The 24732-nt window shown below is 38.3% G+C and overlaps 1 protein-coding gene across 1 annotated transcript in view; it reads left to right on the top strand.

The window, feature by feature from the left end:
- The window catches only part of MSH3 (mutS homolog 3), a 121104-nt gene that overhangs the window by 1851 nt on the left and 94521 nt on the right, over positions 1 to 24732 (top strand). The window contains exons 2-8 of the mRNA XM_049795132.1: positions 79 to 202; positions 1226 to 1449; positions 5320 to 5532; positions 6871 to 6987; positions 7742 to 7859; positions 9098 to 9243; positions 10300 to 10466. Coding sequence (XP_049651089.1) covers positions 79 to 202; positions 1226 to 1449; positions 5320 to 5532; positions 6871 to 6987; positions 7742 to 7859; positions 9098 to 9243; positions 10300 to 10466 — 1109 coding nt within the window. The remainder of the gene's footprint in view (positions 1 to 78; positions 203 to 1225; positions 1450 to 5319; positions 5533 to 6870; positions 6988 to 7741; positions 7860 to 9097; positions 9244 to 10299; positions 10467 to 24732) is intronic.

Raw genomic sequence — 24732 nt, 5'->3', positions numbered from 1 at the left:
TCTTGGGTGCATTATTTTCTTTCATAGAGGATGGCAAAGAGAAAAAGTAATGACTTCTTTGTTTAATTTATGTTTCAGGCTTCTGAATTGGGCACAAAAAGGAGAACATCAACAGAAAGCAATGAACCCTGTGAAAAGAAGACCAAGGCACGACAGATTACTCTAGAAGATGTCTGTAACCCACTGAAGACTCAGGATAAAAGTGAGTTGACTGTAAACAAGCCTTCAAGCATTTATACCCAATAAATAGTTTTTCATTGTCCAGTGTAAAAAAAATTGTTGGTGGGTACTTTAGGAAGTGTCTCTTGAGTGTAAGATCCATCTCTGAAGAGCCATTGTGAGCATACTAGCTATACTGTTAAAGCACCTTTCTGTGGCTCAGAAACTAGGTATTTTAGCCTTGTTCCAGAATTACTCTGCCAGTCCCTTTCAGCTGTCTTGGCTTTAACAGGTTGTTCAGTCAGTGAAGCCAAGAGGCCCAGGCAGAAATGCTGGAACTTCCCTTTATGTGTTGGTTTAACAGTTTGTCTTTTAGTCTCAGGCTGAGGCATGACTGACACCTGACAGCTCTGTGGATTCTGGCCTGTGACTGGGATACCTAAAGGCTACCTCAAAGTAAATAGTTCTAATGCAGTGCTCTTAACTGTGAAATGACAGCCACTTAATTATATTGAAAATGCCTGTGCTCCATCTGGCTTTGAACCAAGAATTTAACAAATTAATGATGCTAGTAGAAAAACAAATCAGTGAATATAACGTTCATTACACTTAACGCTTCATTGAAAAGAATTAGCCTCTATAATTTTTTTAAAGAAGGAATTAATTATATCCAGTTTTGTAGGTATGATGGTTTGAAGACACCATCAACTAGCAATATTGTCTGCTTAAAAACTGTACTGAAAGAATACCACTCATGTTCCAATATTCTTTGCTAATTTTGTGGCTTTGCAGTTATCAGTCTAGAAGATAGTTGTGCTTCTTTTCCCATGTATGAAGAAGCATACAAGTGAGCAGTATTGCTTTTCCAGGGAAGTTAACCAAGCTGATTACATGCACGATTCTGTCAGGCTGGCAGAAATATTGCAGTGAGAGAGGAGAAGGAATGCAGGGGGGAGAGAGACAGAGCAAAATGTTTGCATTCTCTGCTTACTGATGTCATGCTAATAGACATTCTGTTTGAGAAAATAAGTTGCTAATACTTTTTTGTTGTGTATTTTTACTGAAGAAGAACCTCAGAAGAGTGAAAAGCCCCGTATATGTTTGCAAACTCTAGACAGATTGAGAGAATTCTGCAGTGATTCAGACCAGCCATGTAACAGAGTCCGAGAGGATAGTTTTCAGGAGAAAGAATCTCCGAATTTGGAAAAATGTCCCAGTATTATTGGGAGAAGTTCACAATTGAAAAACACTTTTCCGTCTTGGGACACTAGTCCAAAGGTTGCTCAGAAGGTATGTAGAGCTTTGGTTCATGTTGTGTAGATTACTTTTTATGGTTTAAAAAAGCAAGCTTTGGCACAAGATTCCTTTTGTGTTTTTGTGTTCTGTAATGAAATAGTGCAGCAGTACCCAACAGACCAGTGTTTGTGTACAGATGTTTTCCTGGAACTCTTAGCACAGTGAGCAGAATGCCTCTTATAGCTCTTCAGTGGTATCACTGAAAAAAGCAGTAATTGAGAAAGCAGAAACACTGGCAGTGTATCTTGTGATTGTGAATCATAGAATCATTTAGGTCAGAAAAGACCTTTAAGATCATAATGAACCTATAATATTGTAATAACAAATGTTCAGTGTAGCCCTTTGCTCAGCGTTCTTTCGGTTCTATCAGTTTTGTACGGGCTGTACAATTCCTAACAGGCTTTCTTTGCAAAAACATGATTTAGAATTATTACTGAGATGTAGCTTAATCCAGTTGCTAATAAATGTGGCTACTAAAGATATCACTGTTTTTTCCATCTGTGGAAGATATGGGTAGCTCCCATGAAAAATTATCATCATGATACCTATGATACAAGTTGATAAGAGTGTAATGGTACTTTGCTTCACCTTTAATTATGGGGCTAATTAACCTTACTTAATTGGTTGGGTTTTGGGGTCAGCTGGCGCAGTTTGAAGTATTCCGGTCCTAAAAGGCATCTCATGGCTTACTGTGGTGGTGTTGCATTGGGACTCAACTGCTCTTTAACAAAGCTTTACATCTGTTTTTTTGAAGGAAGGAGGTTGTATAGTTGATTTGACCTTCCCTGTCTGAAGGCCATGACCTTAAACTGGCGTGTCTGGGTTGTGTGAACAGGAGATCAGAAGAAGAATACTGAAGTGAACAGCTTGTGGCAAAAGATTTCTCTTATAAGGGAATGAGATTATGTAGGTGCGGTCAGTTGGAGAACACAGAAAACTGATTCCTTTTCTGACCCTCTTTTTCAAACCCTTGTCTGTCTGGGACTTCTTCATTTCTGACCCTTTGTCCATTGTTGTGATTTAGCCAGCAGCTAAGCACCATGCAGCCACTCACTCATTTACTCACTAACTCCTCCCCCTGCCACCCCGTGGGATGGGGAGAATCAAAAACAAGTAGAACTCGTTGGTTGAGATAAGTACAGGTTAATAATTGAAATAAAAAGTCAAATATTGTAATAATAGTTATGAAAAGGAAGATAACAAAAAGAGAATGAAATATAACCCAAGGCAGACAAGTGATGCACAATGAATTGCTCACCACCTGCTGACCAATGTTCAGCCAGTCCCCAAGCAGCAACCTGCCCCTCCCAGCCAGTTTATATACGGGACATGACAAAGGGTGTGGAATATCCTTTTGGCCAGTTGGGGTCAGCTGCCCTGGCTGTGTCCCCTCCCAACTTCTTGTGCCCCTCCAGTCTTCTTGCAGGCTGGGCATGAGAAGCTGAAAAATCCCTGACTTAGTATAAACACTGCTTAGCAACAGCTGAAAACATCACTATTATCAACATTCTTCTCAGGCTGAAGCCAAAACATAACACTATACCAGCTACTAGGAAGAAAATTAACTCTATCCCAGCCAAAACCAGGACTGTCGATCCAGTTACATTGACACCAGGTGCTGCCCCTGCTAGTTTAAGCTATAAATCATACTTCACAATTCATATATGTGAAACATGGATGGGGAGTATTTAATGACTTTCTCTTCTGTAACACTGGAGACAGCATGTTCCTGGCATAGGTTGTTGGTTAAAAACACGTGTGTTACAGTAACCACAGCAGAAGTGCATGTTTGGTGAGCAAAGGCATGTGCAACTCTCCTTCCACAAAGCTGTGGGCCTAAGATGGTTGGTTTTGCAGAATTCAGGTTTCTCTATCTTTGAACAGATATGTTTGTTAATCTTCGTGTATCGGCTGGTGCAGTATTTCTGCCTTCCAATTCCAAAGTTGGTTTTCAATGCACTAACACTGGTATGCTTTTTATAGCAGTACTGCCACTGCATATTCATATACTTAGATGCTTATCGCTGAACAGCACTTGGGTCCAGTCAGTCACAGATTGTCTGTGAGATTATGGCAGCTGTTAACTCTCCCTTCCTAGATTACAAGGAAGGTCAGCTTTAACCATGTGCAGAGAGACGCTGCAAGCAAGATCTATGCAAAGTAAAAGTAAAGAGCAATTATTTCTTACTTAATAGACTCAATAGATGGTGAGGACTCATGACCTACTTGACAAAGCGTTACCATCATCTTTCTCTATAAGACACCTACTGAGTCTGTGCTGGCCAGGCAGTCCGGTGGGGAAAGGCTGGCCTGCCTTCCTTGGAATGGCTCATCTTAGATGTTCACGTCTTGCCTTTTTTTAGAGTTATAACCTTTTTATGTGAGTAACTTTCTTCTAAACTCCTTGAGCTGCTAACTTACTACCTTCTCAACAATTCAACTTCTATGTGTGTTTTTACTACTTTTACTTTCTGTTGTGACCTTATTTCACATGCTTTGTCACAACAATTTTTTCTGTAAAATGGGAGGAGGTCATACTGCTTGGCTGGCACAGACCTTGGGTTGAAGACCTTTGAATCCGTGGGCTGAGGATTTTGCAGTAGAGACATCTAAGCTCCTGGGGCTATCCGAGTTCTAGGCACGTGGTACTGCTTTGTTTTTGCTGGGCTGTGTTGCCTGCTTGTCAGATGGGTCATCCCTTGATTGCGTGCGATTCTAGGAATTTTGCAATTCACAGTTAACAATACAGCTAAGTGGGTTTTTTTTTCCCATTGCTTTCTGACTGCAGTCTCTGTACTTTCCTATGACCCAAAGTATATGATTTGTACTATCTCTGTGTTCTGAGTTACCATTGCTTCTCAACAGTCTATTGACTTTGTTCCTTGTAATCTAGATGGGACAGTTAGAGATTGAAGTTTACCAGGTTTATTTGCAGATACAGAAATTCACAGCGCAGCCTGATCAATTGTGTTTCATGTAGTCATAGGCTTTAAGAACTTGTGGAGGGTGTTGTCTTTGTATTTTCTTTTTGTAACCAGTTTTATCAGTACTTGGTACTGTGATAGAAGTGAGGAGGTACTTTGCTCTAAGTGAAGCACACCTTATCAGTGTTGTTCACGACACTTCTGAAAGACTGAATCAGTCACCCTGCTTACAGTACAGGACAAAACAAAGTATTAGAGCCGAAGCTGTTTGGCTAGCATAGGCTACATAATGTCATTGTAAATAATAAAACCCACAGAGGGTGGGCTCAAAGCCTTAACTGTTAAGGATTTTAGAAACTGTAATACAGATTTTCTGTGTTTAAGAATAAATTATTTGAGGAGGTTTGTTGAGCTTATGTAGAAAGGGCAGGCTGGAGAAGAAATACGGTTTTGGTGCTTGAGACAGTGAACTGAGACTCTTATTGAATTGTTTTGTTTCTTGATTTACTGTGGATTTTTGGACCATCATTAATCTCTCTGTGCTGCAGTTTCTCATCTGTAAATTGGAGTGGTAATTCATCCTTATTTTTATATTTGGCCAGTTTAGACTGCCCAGTCTTTGCAGCCTGCATGTCTCTTGATCTGTGTTTTGAGAGCTCATGGTATAATAGGGATCTGATTTCAGCTGAGACGTCTGAGGACTGTTGTAAAGCAAGTCAACTAACTGATGAAAAATCTTTGACTTCCATGACTTTTTAATTCCTTTATTTCCAAATAAACTATATTCTGTATGTCCTACTTTAATAGTTTTGCAGCAGTTCTTGGGGCTATTTACTGCAAGAACAGTCTTTAGCTTTATTGTCAATGTGAGTCAAGGTCTGCAGGGGTGATTGATTTACTTGGTCATTCCTAATTGTACTTTTCCACCTTTTATTTACAGGAGGAGTTACGCTGTGATCTTAGTCAGTTTTCTGCATCTCTTAAGTCTTATGAAAATACTCAAAATACTTCAGATACAAATCTTAATAAGAGAACCAAAAGCATTTACACTCCACTAGAACTTCAATTCATAGAAATGAAGAAACAGTATAAAGATGCTGTTTTGTGTGTGGAATGTGGATACAAATATCGCTTCTTTGGAGAAGATGCAGAGGTAATTTTTACCAGGGTCATGGAAAGATACTTGCATTATGTTAGTGTTGTACTAGGTCTATGTCCACTTCCAGAAGAAAGGTTTGGGGGGGGGGGGGACGGGGACGGACGGACATAAATTTCGTGGGGTTCTTTAATATTTGAAATCAAGGTGAAAAATTTCTGCATGCTTAAATTGAAGACTATACATTATGTGTATACTTCTTACCAAAATAGCATTTATTATTTTGTAATTATATAGCAGTGCTTGCTATCCTGCATGTTGAGACCTTAAGATGAGGTCCTAGAACAATTAATTCCTTGTTAGAGTTAAAGTTGAAAAACTTTCAGAGTTGAATTCTCTATCATGGCCCAAAACTCTACTAGGAGCATTTCAGTTTGGAAGACAGTGGAGCAAGTGGTATAAAAGTAGATGAACATAGCTGGTATAGCTTGGCTGCACAGAGCATCTTGGATGCATATTCAGATGCGGCACCTACACTTGTCAGATCTGTAGGAACTGGAAGGTCCTTTGCAACGAACATAACTTTATAGTGACGGTTCATCAATGGTTCATAATGAGTTTTTTCATGATCTGTCCCAAAATCATTGCTACCAACCTTTGATCTGTGCGATTTCCGCACTCGAGACCAGTGAGAAACTTTGCTTAGTTACTGGGAATTAAGTTTCCTGATCAAATTCATACTGTGTAATTTATCTACTTGTTTGCAGGTGCACTTTCAGTCCAGAAATGGAAATATACTATCCAGGTGCACAATGCAGTGTCTGACTGCAGTTTCTGCTTAGGACCACATTCCCTAGTCAGTGAACACCTACCTTTTTGCCAAGGGCCAAAAAATCTAATAGGAATCATATGTTACAATGTCACATTTTAACAAGTGTTGTTACTCTTTTTCTGTGAAGTATTTTGTTTCCACTGCTATTTGATATTGATTTTTCAGTATTTTAATTGATTAGCTAGCTTAATACCATCTTTATAACCACAATTAAAATAACTCCATTCTCTCTGCATTTTTAGTATTGTGAAAATAATTTGACTCTTTGTTGAGCTGTGTTGTAGAATCTGTGCGTGCAGTGTAGGTGGCTTACCTCATGGTGGTAAAGATCAAGGTGCAGTGTAATAATCTGACATGTGAAGTCTGTGATACTGAAGACCTTGTTTGTGACAACATGCTGGGACAGGAAGGTGGAGGGGCCCAGCTCTCTGGGCTTTTTCTTGTAACGTTTTCCTTTTGACACTGAACTTCTTAATTGTAGTTGTGTGTGAGTGTTGTCATAGAGATGAGCTCCTGTATTGCATTTTGAACTATTGGCTGACTCTTCTTTTTGTACTTTGCAGATTGCAGCTAAAGAACTAAACATTTATTGTCATCAGGATCATAACTTTATGACTGCCAGTATACCGACTCACAGATTGTTTGTCCACGTGCGGCGACTTGTAGCAAAAGGATATAAGGTTATCTCTGGCTTTTATTAAATGATGTTAAGTACAGAATAGCACTGAAATAACTTGCACTTACTGTACGAGAGTCTTATTTCAACTGAGAAGTGGGAAACTCATTATCAATTAAAATGGCTAACTTCCCTTTCTTTCATTTTCTCTCTTCTGGTGAGAGTCATGAAATTTAAGTAGATTCAGCCTTCCTCTTTTTTACAGAAAAGTATCTTCATGTTTTCTAGAACAGTTCTAGAACGATTCTTTCTCTCATTTTTTTATCAAGCCTTTGCATTAGATAAAGAGAAATTTATATATCCGCTCTCTTATTCTTCCTCACATCCTTGTTTTTTCTTATCCCAGCCCGTTTTTTTTTTTTTTCTCTTTTCCTTCCTTTGTTGATCCCTGTAATTCTGTGGCTTTCTGTTAATACTTCTGTTTTTTTCTGCTTATGAGAAAAAGACTTGTTGAATTCAGATTGATTGCAGCAACGATTCTCTGGCAAGTGGTGAACTCGAGCTAAATTGTTTCAAAACAGAACAAGAAGCACAGAGGCAGAAGTTGAGAGGGCAGTTAGAAGTGGACAGAGCGCAAGGAAAAGCAGTGCCTTACAGTCTCATTAGTAGGATTGATGCTAGCCTCTGCCCTTCCTGCTCAGCTTTAATGATGTACTTGGAGTTTGCACATCTTAAAAGATCACCAAATTTATAAAATGAAAAACCCCCAACATTTATTATCAAAGAGCTAACTTTGTTTCTTGTCTGTCTGCCTGTAGGTTGGAGTAATAAAACAAATGGAAACTGCAGCACTGAAGGCTGCTGGAGAAAATAAAAGCTCTCTCTTCAGCCGGAAACTGACTGCTCTCTACACAAAGTCTACGCTTATTGGAGAAGATATCCTTTTCAATTAAATTTGGTTTCAGACTCTAATCTTTGGTGTATTAGAGGCTGTAATTCTAGTATTATCACCTACATGGAACATGATGTAAGAGTGGCAGCAGAAAGTAAAGTTCCTTTAATTTTATGTTGTGGTAAAACATTGTGCTGGCTTTATAAAGAATTTAATCTCTTCGGGGCTTTAGGTTTGTTGTAAAGCAGCAGAGCTTGTGTTCACTGTAGTTGCTTTCTGAAGTGAAGAGAGTGGACTTCCCAAGTCTACAGTGTTCTGTAGGTCTTGTCTTCAGCTAGATGTTTCACCAGGTGGAGAATGCATAGCATTAGTGATTCAGGAGGGTGTGAATGCAGGAGGATTGACTGTTTCGTGTCAACAGTTTGCTTTAAGTGACAAGAAGGTGATAAAATCAATGGATTGTTCAAAATCTAGCTGGGTAATTAAATCACTGTAACAAAGAAAATGCAAAAATGAGATAGAAACAGCTCTTAAACAGTGAAGTTATTTTCTTAATTTTTTGCCTTCCAGTTTTTCTTTCCTATCTCCTGCCTTACCTACCTCATGTTTTTTTCTTTAATTTCTTAAACTAGTACTTAAGAAGTAAATCAGGGAAGCAGATAACACAGTCCTTAGGTTTTGTTGGAAAACTTGTAGTGTAGTTACAGACTCTTGTAGTGGTTGGCAAACTCGATGAAAGCAGGCTCAGCAGTATGACCCAACCTGGTAGATAAATAAGGAACAAGTTTTCAATGCAGCTAGCCTAATACTCCTGCTAAGATGTAGACTTCTGTTCACCTCAGGGTATTGCTTGTTTTTCAGTTGCTGCATATCTGGTGCATTTAGTTTTTTCTGTTAGGTGCTTGTGGTTTGTGGGTATGAAGCTGAAACGACAAGGTGAAGCAGCCCACGTGCAGAATCAGCTGCTGGTTTAACTTTTGACATAGCTGCTCTTGCCTGAATGGGGAGACCTGCAGACATAGTCAAAGATGGCCTTTGCATGAGCTGATGAAACCTGTGCATTGTATAACTGCCTGTCCTGTGAAGATGACCGCTGACAGTCCTCATGCTGACAGTCATCTGAAGTTCATTAAAATCATAGTAGGAGTCAAACTAATAAAAGTCAAATAGACCTTTAGAAGGCCCAGCACCACATCTAGTTGAGAAGTACTTAGATCTAGAAGGACCTATGAATAATCCACGAAATCTGTGTACTATTTTATTTTTTTTAAGCATTTGTTAAATGTGAACCCTTTGCTGAAGCTAGATGATTCTGTAGATGTTGAAGAGGTAACAACAGATGTCCCTGATAACTACCTCCTCTGTATCTGTGAAAATGGAGAAAACGTAAAAGACAGGAAGAAAGGTGATACTGTTATAGGCATTATGGTAAGTTAGTTTCACAGGGGAATCAGTATTTTAGGGTTTGGGGGGGTGGGGGGAGGGTGGCGGTTGTTTTGTTGGGTTTGCTGAGAGGTGGGTGGTTATCTTCTGAAAATTGTGATTGTTCTTTTAGCTTTTGGGGGGTTTTGGTCTTTGGTTGTGGGTTTTGTTTGTTTGGTTTTTGGTTTGGGTTTTTTGGTTTTTGTTTTTTTTTTTTGCAACAAGGTGCAGTTCAGGTAAGATATCATCTGTGTGTGAATTGTGATGGCTTTATATTTGAAAACTATAGAAAAGGTCTGGAGTTGATAGTTGAATATTCCCGATACTGTTTTTGCTGCTCTGTCAATTGAAAGCATAGCTGTGTTTTAACCAAATAGAGGGAAATTGTTAGTTCAGATGCTTCACTAACTTTAAACTTTTTTAGGGTCAGTATTTTAAAGCTTGTGAGCACTTTTTTCCTCTACTTTGTTCCTATACTGTTCTTCAGAGGAAGAGACGCTTTTTTACTGTTTACACTTCAGATCTGTATTCTCTTTTATGGCGAATATTAGAACCAGGATTGTTTACCTGGCAAAACACAGTGATAACTGAAGCTCAGTCTGCTGGCAATTGATTAATTTAAAAGCATATTGGTTTTGCTTGTATTTGAATGTCATACTGCAGCTGGGAGAGAACAACAAAGCATGTGCTAGGATGACAGTTAGTTTTCCAGACTGAATTGCATGTACCTTCCATAGACTTCCAACTATATAGATTTGCCTAGTAATAAAAGTTGAACAGTGATGGACTGATGATAAGAAAAGCACAATTACATTTTTAAGGTATAGTTATCATTTACCAAGACAAAATTGTGGTAGTATTTTGAAGTTATTACTGTACCATAGATTTGAAAAACACAATTATATTTGTTGATCTGCCACTTTAACTAAGCATGTGGGTGCTATATAATTTTGTGTTATACACCATAAATTATCTTTCTGGCTTAACAATTTGAGTCATGGAAACACTGTCTGAAAATTTAAATATTCAATGTATATATGTTTGTTTTTTTTAATTTGACAGGCAATCCAACCAACTACCGGAGAAGTAATTTTTGACAGTTTTCGGGACTGTGCATCTCGCTTAGAATTAGAGAGTCGGGTTTTGCGCCTGCAGCCAGTTGAAATAATACTTCCATCTAGCTTGTCAGATCAATCTGAAAAGCTCATCAACAGTATAACCTCCATGAGGTATGTTCTATGGGGATTTTGTTGTTTGGGATTTTTGTCGTCTTTTTTTTTTTTTTTTTTTTTTTTTATTACAGCATAGCTATTGATAGAGTTTATATCCAGAAGCAAGCATGGATATGTAGTTCTGTAAAAGCCCATTTCACAGTGACTGTAGTTTGCTGCTGGGTTGAAGATTCCCCCAGATCCCACTGAATTCTGGGCACTCATTCTTCAATTGTATTTAGACTGAAATTCATGGCTTCTGTCTCAGGCCTATGCAAGATTTGCGTGCCTGAACATTTGTTGTTTTCATTTAGATTCTACACTCCCAGTCATGTTATCTGTTGGATTTATTTCAGAGCTCATGCACTTACCTTTGGGATCTGAAAGTGGTGTTATGTCATAGTTGTAAGATCTCTAAAAGGCATGAAACTTTTTCTGTTAGTGTAGATAGGTGTAGAAAACCTTTGCAACTGGTATTTCAGTCTGTCATATTACACCATCTTGAACTTGCATACAGACTTGGAAGTATGGTGACTGATCATCTGTTTATTTTGTATTTTGAGTTCTCTTTGTGCATTTCAAGAGTAAATTTGTTACGTATTTTCTGTATCAGTTTTACTGTGGAATAATTATATAGGATGTAATTTGTAGGATGATAAACGTGTGGTGAACTTGTGAAATCTCACAGATGCAATTTTTGAGAGAAAATACCAGGTTTTCACTTTTTTCTTTTTTTTTTTTTTTTTTTTTAAACCATGCAGCTCTGGACTGTAAAGAACTAGCCTAGAGCTTGCCATTTCTGTTTTGGATTAACTAGTCAGAAAGGATAATATTTTTCTTTTATGTGTTAACAAAACTGGAGCTAAAGAAAGCCAAAGAAAAATGAATGTATTACATAGGCAAAGTTTTGTATTGGTGGGGAGGATACAAATATTATCACCCTCCCATATTGTAAAGATAGACAAATGCATCACAGTCACATGGGTGAAAGCCTCCTGACAGTCAACCCTGTACCTTGACTACCTCACTTAAACTCTGCCCAAGTCATCATCTTGTAGCTTCCTCTAATGCTCCAGACAGCTGAGCTGCTTAATCTGTCTGCTCCACAGAAATTCCTTTCCCCACCTGCCAGTGTAATCCTTCTTTGTCCCCTTTTATTGAAGAAAAAAAAAAAAAAAAAAAAAAAATTTGACGTGAAGTGGTGGGTAGGCAGTCTTCTCATCAGGAAAATCTGATTTTGTGGCCCATTATAGGAACTTGCACAGATGTTGCTGTACTCAGCTATCAAGCTTTCAAGGGTATGTGTATATGAGAGGCAAGACTGAGAGGAGAGACTGAAAATGTCTGATTTTGTGTTAGGAATCTTAAAAAAATACAGCTTGTGAAAGTGGTGTATTCATCATTATTTAGTGCTCGTGATGCTTGTAGTGAAATGAGCTCTTGTCATACTAGGCTCTTCTGTTCCCTCAGCTCATGTGTGGACTGCAAAGCCATAAGGAGTTGAAAAGGTCAACTCTAATTAGATGTGCTAAGCAAGCAATATAAATGTATTTCCTTGCAGTGAAATGGCTCGTTATGCCTTGGGCAAATAAAATGCCAGATTAGGAAGTAACAAATCTTTTCCAGTTGTCAACAGATGTACATTTTTGCCTTGCTAATCCTTTTACTTTGATAACTTTCTCTTTTGCAAATCAATTCTATAGGAGTATGCCCAAAATATTTCTAAATATAACATGATGAAGATTAACAATTTTTATTTTTGTTTGTTTGGTTTGGGGTTTTTTTGCTGGTGTTATACACTGGTAGTTTTGTGGAAGTCAGATGAAGGTAAAATGATATAAGAAACCAACAAAGCAAGTGCATTTTTCAGAAACAAGTATTTCAGTTGTGTGTTAAGGTAATTCTGATGCAGGCTTCAGTGAGTGATTGTATTTTTTTCTTTTTTCTTTTTTTGGTTGTGCACAGCTGAGAATGTTAGTAAGTAACTTCTCATTTCTATTAAGAACAAAAAATAACACCCATTAGCTGATTTTGTGAACAGATATTAGTTTGTAGGGTTTTTTCCCCTTTCTGGTAATTTACTAGGCAGTTCTCCAGCCTAAATGTCCTTAATTACATGGCAGTGGTAAAAATAAAACACATTGCTTAAGTACGCTTTGATAGCCTTATTTCAAAACCAATTCTTCATGGATTTTCTTGTATCAAAGATTTAACCACTAGAGGGCCCTGAAGTCTTTAATATTAATTTAAGTGGTTGCAATATGCTGCTTTCTTGTGCTTTTAACTAGGCTCCAGTTTTTATATAATTGTATAATTTTATACAGGCAGTAATCTTATTTTAATGCATATTCAGTGGTCTAAAGTATTCAACTTTTGTGTTTGTCCATTAACTGATAATTTCATTCTTAGCTTTTTTCTAATAACTCCTGGTGAGAATAATCCATTAGCTGGGAAAGGTTTCATTTCTATACTTTTTTTGAAGGCTTTTCTGACTAAAACCATAGGAACTAGATCTTGTGTTTCAAGAAGGGTCCTCACCTCTTTGTGTATTTATAATGCAGCAGAAACCCACTGAATTTATAAAAACAGGAAGAGAAAAATAGTCCCAGGAGGTGTATAGCTTGGAGTGGTTAAGAGCAAGGAGAGAAGGGTCTTTCTGCTCAGTGCATGACCATGTCATGTAAGAATTGCACCAGGAGTTGTCTGAGTAACTTGGAGGATAATTGGGTTTTGGATGTTGCATATTAGAACATCACACTGAGCGACCAAGGAGATGTAGCCTAGGTCTCCTCCAGCGCAAAAAGTGTGCTGATGGTTAAAAAAAAAAGTAAAATATTTAGTCCAGACAAACCACTGCAGCTTTATGAAAGCAGTCATAATCTGGTTCAATCCCTGATTATATTGACAGAGTTGAAAGTATCTGTGTGTTTTCCTTCAATTTCTATCTCTTTTTATTTTGTTGTTTATTAAATATCCAAAGACCAAATATGAATAACATAAACTGATGTACATGTCTCTATGGCTTTTTTCTACAAAAATAAAACATACATAATGGATGTATTTCCTCCTTATGGAATGCTGTGCTTTGCTCTTGATGTTCTCTTCTTGTTGCCACCACAGCTATGTCCAGGCTCGGCTAGCTCATGCATACTATTTACTGGTGCTTATATTTTGGTATTGTGTACATTTTCACGGCCAAATTTACATCAAAGGAACAGCCATCACACAAGGAAAAATGAGCTGAGTGGCAGAGTGCTGCTGTTCTAAATTTGTTTTTATCTTATGGTAGAAATTATTTCTGTGGATTAATGTAAAATAGTTGTAAAGAGTTTTGAGTCAGAAAGTGCAAATAAAATACACAATAGAAAATGGCTTCATCACTTTTTAAGTTTTATGGAGTATTGTGGTAATGAAAAGTTTGCTTATCTTGCAGATCAGTGGAGAAAATAGTTTCACAGGTTTATATGTGGCTGTAAACAGGGTCTTGCAATAGCAAGAATGAAGCAAATTTTACAGCAAGTTAATAAATGACTGGAGCAGCAGCAAAGCTATTTTAAGAACTGAGAGCAGCAGTTTGAGCTGTGCCCAAGAAAGCAGTTTGCAGGGTAGGTGGAAGATCTGGTCTTGGTTTTGGAATTCTCCATGTCTAATGGGCATGGACATTAATGTAATGAGTAGTAAGCAAAGCTATATGCTGTTATAGTAAGATGACTTAGCTGTTTGTATGATTTGTTTATACAATAGAGTTTTAATTCAGTTAGTACAAAGCCAGTTTAGTTAAATTGCATACTTGAGGGTGGGAATCCTAGCCTTAATCAACAGGTATTTTAGCATTGATTTAAGTGAAGTTAGACTTATCCATCTTTTTGTAAAGATTTTGCTTAACCATTTGGATTAAACTCTGGTGTTTGCCAACCTGAGTAAGCTTTAAAAAATAGTTTAACTTGTGTAGATTTGTGTTACAAGTTACAAACTTTCCCCTTTAGTAATTTAAAGCTCATGGAGCAGATGTATTGAAATTTGTGGCATGGTTTCATGTTTGTTCGCTTCTAGCATGTTGCTGTTTCAGGTGGTAAATTAAATGCTCCTATTGCCAGTGTTATGACAGACATTGTCCATAAAAATTAATAACTAGAAAGTACTATTTAAGGACAGATTTGATGACTAGAAAGTACTATTCAAGGACACTGAACCGGAGGTCAGTTTTGGTGGAGAGCATTCCTTCAAAAGCAAAGTGTAAGTTAAAAGCAGGTTACGGAAACTGGTTCAGAACAAACTGTTCTGGTGGGTACTGTTCTGTTCCTGAACTGTTAGTAACATCTGTTTGCAAGTGCTGGCCTGGCTGGAGGAAAATCTTTTAACACTTTTAGTTTCTTTCTTTCTAGAAAACCAAGAAAACATTCTTGCCTTCAAAAAATATGTATGTTTTTACAGAAGAACACTTTGTTTTGTACTCCATGTACTTCATAGTCAAGGTTCAGTACCCATCTTTAACATACTGGCTGCTTTAAAAGTTGGCCTGTACTGGTCTTCCTGAAATTGTTTTTGATGTTCCTTTCTCTTTTGGGTATTCTTGCTCTTATGTGCCCCTTTTTTGTTTCATTGAAAAATCCAGTGCATCTTAAGAGTGCCCCAGTGCTGCTCTTTATATTTTTTTCCATTTTCTCTTTTTAATGTAATGTTTTATTCTGTAGCATTCTTTGACACCATGTAAAAAACACACTGATCACAAGTACTTCACTTTCAATCCAAAACATAATTTCACCCAAGTCTTCACTGTTTTGTTTTTTTCACGTCTTGTTTGATGTCTGGCCAACAATCTAAAATCAGAATGATACGATATCTAACCTCTTGTCTATGCCTACAAATTTTTCACTTTATTCTGTTTGGAGAGCATAATGTCTTACTCCTGTTAGCTTGTGCCTGTAATCTAGGAGGCAGTTTTGACACAACCTCCGTCATGCACTCCTTTGTTTAGGCTGCAGGTAGGTGTGCTACTTGTTCCCCTGTAATATGTCTAAGATTTTTTCCCTTCTGATTATGGCATTCAGGTTTCTGTTTTCACTTGAGTACTGCAATATTGTCTTTGGCTTGGAGTTTGGTCCCTGGAGTTCCCTTCTCTTTTAAATCCATTGAGAACTAAAATCTTCCTCTCTGCTCACTGGTATGATTGAATAACTCCTGGGCCAAATCTCTCAAGTAGCTGATCCTCCATCATTACATGCAAGGCAGGCTTTTTTTCTTTGTGTTTAAGGACCTCTGTAAATAACATTTCAAGCTCTTTCTGCTTATACTAAGTCAACGCAGTGCTGACACCCTCTCTATTTTTGTAGGGACATCTGCCTTTAACTTCATATCAGTTGTGGTCTCACAGGTACCTTTTTTGCTCCACATTGCTCCAGAGATGTTTTACTCTCTAGTTTCAGCCCTGTCGTGATCTCTTACCAGCCCAAAGCATTAGCTGGTGGTGATTTGACTGCTGGTTGGTGGTTTCTTGTTATTCTGCCCCCTGATTGTAGTTCATCAGAGATCAAGAATAAGAGATGTCTTCTGGCTTTTTTGTTTCACTATGTGTGGTGCCGTAGTAGAATACAGCAGTGCTTTGGGTTCCTTTAAATGGGGAGTGCAACTGTCTTTATAAGTTAACTTCCAAAGGGTATAGGAGTGAGCTATAGCCAATTTATTACATGCATTGGCCAATAGTGCTATTCATTGCTTATTGCTGTAATGGATAGCGTTATGGATTTACGTCATCAGTCAAGGAGCAGAAACACAGCTGGAACGAACTCGGTGAAGTCTTGTAAATGAATATAAAATGCTTTCAATTTTGTGGATGTTTATATCTGGCTGATGGTTGCTCAGATCAGAGGATGTTTTCATATGGTTAATGTTGAGGATTTTTTTCAAAATGGGGAGCAGTTACATGCATGTATTTATGTAGCTCAGCTCATAATGTTTGTAGGTAAGCAAGAACGGGAAGGCTTGCAGTGGTAAAAACAAGACACCAAATGGTTACAGCGAGAGTAAACAGCATTGCAAATGAAATTGCTGAGCAGAAGAGTGAAAAGTATCTAAAGGGTTGGTAATCAAAACCAAGTGGTTTCATGGTTTATATAGCTTGTAATATTCCCATGGATTTTTAAGTGAAAGGCAAGCTGTGACAAACATCTCGAGAATGCTTTGTATAAATGGAAGCTACAAGCAGTTGAATTTGCAGCAGGAAAAAAACAAGTAAAGTACAAAACCAGTGTTTGAGCTATTTTCTGTAAATACAAAAACCAAATGGATCACTGAACAGATGTTTACTGACTAAAGAGGCTTTTTGCACTGCTAATAATTCAATCCATGGCCTGGGCAACTCAGCTGCGTGGAGAGCTGCTTGAAGAATATTGGTCATGTCGTAGCTCACTTGTTTTGAGTAGATGGGGAAAAAAAGAACCTCACAACAGTATTATGAAATCATGCAATGACCTGAAAGAATTGTTGGACAGGGTTTTCTGTGATTTAGTCTTGTTGCAGTCATGTAACATGCTGTTCTCAATATTGTAGATTATTATTGTCTTCTATGGCATTGCAGGTGAGGGAAGCATGGGGCTTAAATCTCTTCTGACAAATTGTGTATGTGTAAAGTCTACTCCTTTATGATTGGCTACGTTACTGCCCTTCACAGTTTAGGACACAACACAGGCATGTGGCATCTTTTAGATGAAGTTGCTGTTCCATTATGCACGCAGACTTGTCACTAGAAAAACATGGGAAGGCAGTTGCAAAGCACTGTGTCTAAATGCTGTGCAGAACACTTTTATTAACCTGGATGACATATGAGATAAAAAATGTTAACATTGCCTTTTACAGTAACAGCTGGCCTTTGCAGGCCTTGCCCAGCCCATGTTTTTGTAAATTGCTCCAGGCAAAAGCAAAGATGTGTGTCCTGATAACCTTTCCCAGCAGTTCCTACCTGGTTCAAAGGTACGTTCTTTTTTCATATGATTGCAAGCAGCGTGAAAAACATGCTGTATTCAGCAGCTGTATTTGTGTCATATTTGCACTGATTAGTGATATTCATGGGTTTGGGGTTTTTTTTCCCCCCTAGTATTTGAACCATGAATTATTAAATGAGGAATGATTAAACTGATCTTGAAGCTTGTGCAATTTCTTACTGTCAAAAAAAACCCCCTTTTTAATGAGAAAAAAACCAGCTTATTGAAAGAAGCTGGAAAATTAAAACTTAAAGCATTTGTTTTCATGTTTTGGAGCTTACTTAATTTATTATTATAGGATAGATCAGAAACTGCAGGAGGTGACATATAAGTAATTGTACTTTTTGTTGTCCTCTCTGGTTGTTATGATGTTACTTGCTTATTTCTCTCAGTATATATTTATATACTGTTGAGTTTTCACAGCAGCTGTCAAAGTTTCTCAGCCAGGGAAGGGTGCTGAAGTGCACAATTACAAACCCAGATGGGAGCCTGGAGCTATACACCTCTGTCTTCCAGGAGGTGGCACCACCATGCTGGGGTGCTGCTTGTCCTTGTCCTAGGGAGGGAGGGGATGAAAGCAACCAGTTTTCCCTAGATCTGCAACGAAAATAATTGTGGTGCATTAGGTGACTTGGTAGACAAGGGTAATAAATTCCCAAGTTCAGTAATCCTAATTTGAAGCAACAATTCTCATTTACATTTAAATTTTTTTAACTTGAGATAGAGGTCATCGTTCTGATAAAAAAATTTCAAATAACCCAAATACCCAATGGCATTGTTATTCTGATGTGATTCATACTAGTAATTTAATTTCCAGTTTTCAAATAATGCAATTATCATTCAAAGAAGTGAACATTTACTAATAGATGTTTGCTTTGCTGATAAGCCAATATAGATGTTACACGTATTCAAGATTTTCATGATAGAACAGCTGGTTATATCTGACAGGGTTGTGTAAATTGGAGGGTTGTACAATTGTTGCAACTACATACTATACTGAGGTGAGAGGAAAGAACGCAGGCACACGTGCATACGCTTAAAACTGGAAGTTGTCTCAACTGTATTAGAATAACCAAACCCCAAACATAACTGGCAACTTTGTTTGGACTGAAAGTGAGTTTTGAATGAAGGTAAAAGCCTTTTTTGAGGGATCCAGTTACATTAGTACTTTGCTGTTGTGACTTCATACTCCAGATTGTCCTGTACCTTGGCTGGTCCATGGTAACTTAAGTGTGCCTGTTCTGTGTTTTAAATGTGAAGGTAACTTGTCTATTTTCATCGAGAGGTAATCCAACTGGAGATTTGTAAGGGCAAATGCATATATACAGTTTGATCTACTGCGGAGGAGCTAACATACTGTGAAGCAGCATATGTATGTCTGATGCCAGCTTGCTCTTACAGCCAGGACATCAGTTGCATGTTTTCCTTTGTTCCAGGTATCAGTGAAAATGTTGCAGTAACCTGCAGCTAAAGTGCACATATTCAAATGGAGAATAAGCTCTTAAAGCTGGCGTGCAAATTTTAAATTTTTTTAACAGCCTGTGAATGTTTCTTAGCATATTTGTTAAAGTCCTAGCTTTTTTTTTTCAATAATTCTTTTCTGTAATTTTCTCTAATTTATTGTTCTTTTAAGTTGACTTGGGACATAAATCTTTCCTTGTGAAATACTGGCATCGTGGATACCTTGGATGTGTTAATTTCTCAGAGATTACTTCTTCCTACATTTCCTGCCCTCATTATTAGTGCTAGGAGTTAGAAATTCAGCAATTTTAATCAAAACAATGTAGTGAAGTGAGACGAGTATGGCAGGGAGAAAGACTGAAACTGTCTGTGTTTTTGGCATGCAGATAGCAGTGATACTAGAGTGAGGAGAAGAATAATGCTCTTGTAATGGTGGTTCTCAACCCCTCCTGAGTTAGAGATGAGAGAAAGGGCATGAATATATTTATTTTTCATAAAAACAGAATATATTAGTTTTCTTAATTTTGAAGAAAATGAAACTGAAATGGGTTTTTATGTGCCATCAATCTACTGAACTGCAAAAGGGAACAAGCTTTATCTTTCAGGCTATCTTTAACAGTTTAATTTTGTGCTTGACTGGCTTACAACATTTGTCTCTTTTAACAGATGTTCTTTTTGATGTATGGTATAGGTAAAAGGCTGTCAGTAAATTGGAGTTGTGAAGTGTGCTTTAAGCATGGACTCTTCCTCTGGGAATTTGGAATAGTAAAAATGATTGTTAGCAATTCGTACCTAAGTTTGCTTCTAAATTTACATGGATATTTTCTGAGTTCTTAATAAAGAATTTGAAATCATTGCTATGGTAATTAAATCTTCCAGTACAAAGCTTAGTAATACAGTATTTTTTAATGTAAAAAGGTTTCATGTATGTATATTTGCTTTCCATTTACGTGGAAGAATCTTTCTGCAGAGGCAGATGGATGTACTTATAAACAATTTCTACCAAATATACTTGAATCTATTCCTCTTCCTATTTTACGTTGTGGCTATCTCTTGCTTCTTGTCAGGTGGAAGATAACTGTCTGGCCCTCCATCCCTTCTGCCTATTCTTTTACAGCTATGCTACCTACTTTCTTGAGTCTTTGCCACCTCTTCATGTCTCTTCCCTTTTGTTTCCTCTATCTAGGGTGCCCTTGTCCCCATCTCCAGCAGGATTTCAGGCTCTCCTTGCCACAGACTGCTTGGCACTGTTCTTTTCCTCTACATACCCCTATACAAAGTCATGGCTGGCAGGAACCTTAAGATGGAGAGAGAAGCAGCAGCTCCCCAGATAGCATCCTAGGGAGGACGTAAGTCAGACCCTTCTACCTTTCTTCACCTTTCACATATGCTGGTTGAGTGCAGGGTTCTGAGAAGGAAGGATAGCTTTCCTGGGCAGCTTCACCAGGTTTTTTTTGTACTTAACGCCATCTCCCTTTTTACTGAACACCTCTTGTTAGGGCATGAGGAAGAACCAAGAGAACTCTGAAGAGGAAGGCAGTATTCAGACTCCTAGAATGGTTTGGGTTGGAATGGGCCTTTAAAGGTCATCTAGTGCAACCACCCCTGCCATGGGCAGGGAAATCTTCACTAGATCAGGTTGCTCAAAGCCCTGTCCAACCTGACCTTGAACACTTCCAAGGATGGGGCATCCACAAGTTCTCTGGCAACCTGTTCCTGTGTCTCGCCACACTCATCGTAGAAATTTCTTCCTTATAACTAGTCTAAATCTATCTGCTTTCAGTTGCAAACCATTGCACCTTGTCCTGTCACTACAGGCCCTGATAAAAAGTCTCTCAGTCTTTCTTATAAGCCCCCTTTATATATTGAAAGGCCACAGTAAGGTCTCCCTGGAGCCTTCTGTTCTCCAGGCTGAACAACCCCAACTCTCTCAGCCTTTCCTCACAGGTGAGTTGTTCCATCCCTCTGATCATTTTCGTGGCCCTTCTCTGGACCCACTCCAACAGGTCCATGTCCTTCTTATGTTGGGGGTCCCAGACCTGAACACAGTACTGCAGGTGGGGTCTCATGAGAGTGGAGTAGAGGGGCAGAATCACCTTCCTCGACCTGCTGGTCACAATATTTGTGAAGCAGCCCAGGATACAGTTGGCTTTCTGGGCTGTGAGTGCACAATGTCGGCTTGTGCCCAGCTTTTCATCCACCAGTTCACCCAAGCCTGTCCCCGCAGGGTTGCTCTCAATTCCTTCATCCCCCAGCCTGTATTGATACCTGACCCAGGTGCAGGACCTTGCACTTGGCCTTGTTGAACCTTATTATGTTCACATATGGGCCCACTTCTTGAGCTTGCCCAGGTCCCTCTGGATGGCATCCCACCCCTCAGGCATGTCAAGCGCATTCCTGGGCTTGGTGTCATCTGCAAACCTGCTGAGGGTGCACTTGATTCCACTGTCTATGTCATTGATGAAGATATGAAACAGTACTGATCCCAGTATGGACCCCTGAAGGATTCCACTTGTCACTGATCTCCATCTGGACAGTAAGTTGTTGACCACTACACTCTGGATGTGACCATCCAAGCAATTCCTCATGCACCGAATAGTCCATCCATCAAATCCATTCACAGGGCAGTGTTGCATTTGCTATACAAAAAAATAAATTCTTGATGCACCTGAGAGAAAGGGAAGTAGGAAGAGGGAAAGAGTGAAGAAGGCAGCCTTTAATTTATGGGGAACAGTTGTGTAGCTGTCAAAAATCCTTACTTACAGTATTAATTGATGTGTTAAACTGTTTTAATTATCTGAAAAGATAGTACATGGATTTGCATCTCAAAGTGGAGAAGTTAAGCCTCACCATGAAGCATTCTGTATATATTGCAGATACAGTATACTTGTTATTCTTAGTGGCCTTGACAAAAAAAATACTTCATTTGTCTCTGAAATTTAATTAAAGAATATGTGCCTTGAGTTAATCTAGGTGAAAGTACACACATGTGTAATATAGCAGTTATCTATATATGGATGAGCTGTACAGGTTTTTGTAAACTCTTTGCCCATAAAAAAAATCTTTGTTTCATGAAGGATTCCTAGCTGTAAAAAGAAAAACTACCCAGCCAATATGACTTGGCTTACAGACAGCTTTCTTTAACTAAGGAAAACTGTACATTCATGACTGGATTTCATTTTTTTTTAACTGAATTTCAAGGACCATCCATTTTCCTAGACAAGCTTTTTAATGCACTTTTTGGTAAAGTTTAATGTCTCTATCAAAGCTCATACAGGATCTTTCTGTGTGCAGCAGCGTTATCAGAACAGTGGAGAAAACTTGCATTCAAACTGGGCCGAAGAAAAACATTAGTCAGGCAAGAAGATGCTATAGATCACTTACTCCTCTTTTGAGTAGGTATTTTAAAACCAGGTTCACCTGATGACTGTCTGCTTAGGCCAGCCTTGGAGTTTGAAGAGCAGGAATTGAATGTAGCATAGGGAGCTGTGTAGCCAATACAAGCCAAGGATGCTGCTCCTTTCTGATAGAGTTCTCACACAGGTTTGCAGAGTGAAGTCTGCAGGAAGGGGTCCTTCTCAGCTACGAGGGAATGCATAATGGTCACTGACTTAAAGTGTACAGAGGCATCAAGATGTAGAAAACATTCTTGAAGCTAAGCTGAAAAGGACTGAAAATAGATAACACTGTAGCAAACAGTTATCTGTCTGCATGTGAGAAATTAAATGTGGCCCAGGTTTCAGACACGTCAAGATTCAGACCACAGCCTTTATCCAGCATGAGAATTTGCATGCTAATGCCTTTGGGTTACCTGAGTAAAGAAATGCTTTCATAGCTATCATAATTGAATGCAGTTTTGATTAACTTGCATCAAATTATTTTTTGGAATGCATATTTTGGAATCTGTTTGCTGTTCATTACTCAAAATCATCATATAATTTTGTGAGACATGGCAGAGTAGAAACTACCAGCTCTATCAAATAAAAAAAAATCATAATCCTGAGGAGTGGAGCCAGCTGTTGGTTAAGATCCCTGGTTTTATGCTGTCTTGTATAGCACAGGTTTCTTGATTAGATAGAATAAATACACCTCTCTTACTTGGTCCAGGCATGCTGTGCCTGAGCATGCACGTAATGTTTGGTCCAGGCATGCTGTGCCTGAGTATGCACGTAATGTAGGAATCTGGATCTAAACTCTGTCAGAGCCCTGCATTTCATACAGTCCATTATACAGGTACTTGGTTTGAAATGGTGACTTTGATGGTAATATGGAAGATGGGCAGAAAAGAACTCTATAACTTAGTGTGAGTGTAAGGCCTTTGAAATATGAGGGATCATCTTGAACACAAAAGTGCTATAAAAAGCATAGGTAAGGACCATGATGAGACAAACCACCTCAGCTCTGATGTGAAAGGACTAATCATTACACTTCTAATATCACTACATATACTTTTCTAGAATTGTTCTAGCCTGCTCATATTGTAGATTCAAAGATAATGTATGTGTGTCAGAGTTATTTCCAGTGGTGTCATGCCCCAGAATGAAGGGAAAGGACTGAGGTGAAAGCAATAATTTTAAGAGAAGGATTCCATGGCTACTCAGTCAAGGTGCATACATCTGTTTTAGGAGTCTACTAGGCAAATAAACGGGTACTGATTACAGAGGAGTTATATTTGACTCCTGGTATTACGTCTCTGAAAGGGTTTAAAGGAAAAGCTGGGGCTTCAGCCAAACTAAGAAATAGTTGTTGCACAGCTTTTTGATGTTACAAAAGTGATTTGAAATTCGCATGGCAGTTTAATCATCCTGTGATGTATAATTAGCATATTATCAAATGTTACTAATTAAAAAACAATAGGTTTGATTTTTAACATGCTGTGGAAAAGAACCTCAGAATGGAGTTTCATCAATTACTTTTCAGTGGTATTGGTGGGTTAAGCAATCGTTTCTGCTCTCCTATGGCCCCTTGCATGTGTTCAGTACCGAAGTTTTTGTGGCTTCATGGTGAACAGCAAGAGGTAACTGGGACAGGTGAAGAACCACTATGGTCATTTGTTCTTTCTGGATAAATTTTTGACTCATTAGGATTGTTTGTCTCGGTTCAGTACATGGTTGTCCCAAGCTTTTATGCCAGTGCAAAAGGAAAGTGCTAAGAATGAAGATGTTGGGAATGGCAGGACTGTTGTGTTTAGTGGCTGTGTTAATCTATGTCAGTTTGAATTGATGGTCAGGCTGTACTCTTGGTTCTGTGAAAGCTATGCTCCAAACAGGATCCATGATATGATAAATTAAAAGAAAAAATAACACCCCAAAATCCTCTTTCTTTTAATATAATCCCTTTAAAAAAAAAAAAAAAAAAAAAAAAGAAAAATTGTCTTGAAGCAGGGCCATGTTGACAGTTGTGCAATTTCAGGTTGGCTGTTGAGAGAGTACTTAGCATGGAACTAAAGCCCCCTTTTTGCAGTCCATACACATGTAGTATTTCAGGTGCAAATAATAACATCCATTTCCTAATTAATAGGGATGTCTTTTCAGATGCTTCCGTCTCATCATTTACTATGAGTAGAACGTAGACTAGTACCTTGTACCTTTTATGTTAAGCTGAGTGAAGGGTATTCTTGTGGTTTTGTTAGGAACATTCTTTATAGACAGATTTCAGTATGTTATGCCAGCAACTTTGTGTATTTTAAAATACAAGAACTGAACAAAAAGAAAGTAGTGTGTCTTGCATGCGAAAATCCTCCATCTGACAAAAATAAACAGTTTCACTTAGTAGCTTTATCACTCTATTCCTTCTAACACTGTGTTTCATTTGTTGGTAATAATAGAAATTTTATTATTCAG

Source organism: Accipiter gentilis, chromosome Z (genome assembly GCF_929443795.1).
Source record: "Accipiter gentilis chromosome Z, bAccGen1.1, whole genome shotgun sequence".
NCBI lineage: Eukaryota > Metazoa > Chordata > Aves > Accipitriformes > Accipitridae > Astur > Astur gentilis.
This window is presented reverse-complemented; position numbering and strand designations above follow the sequence as displayed.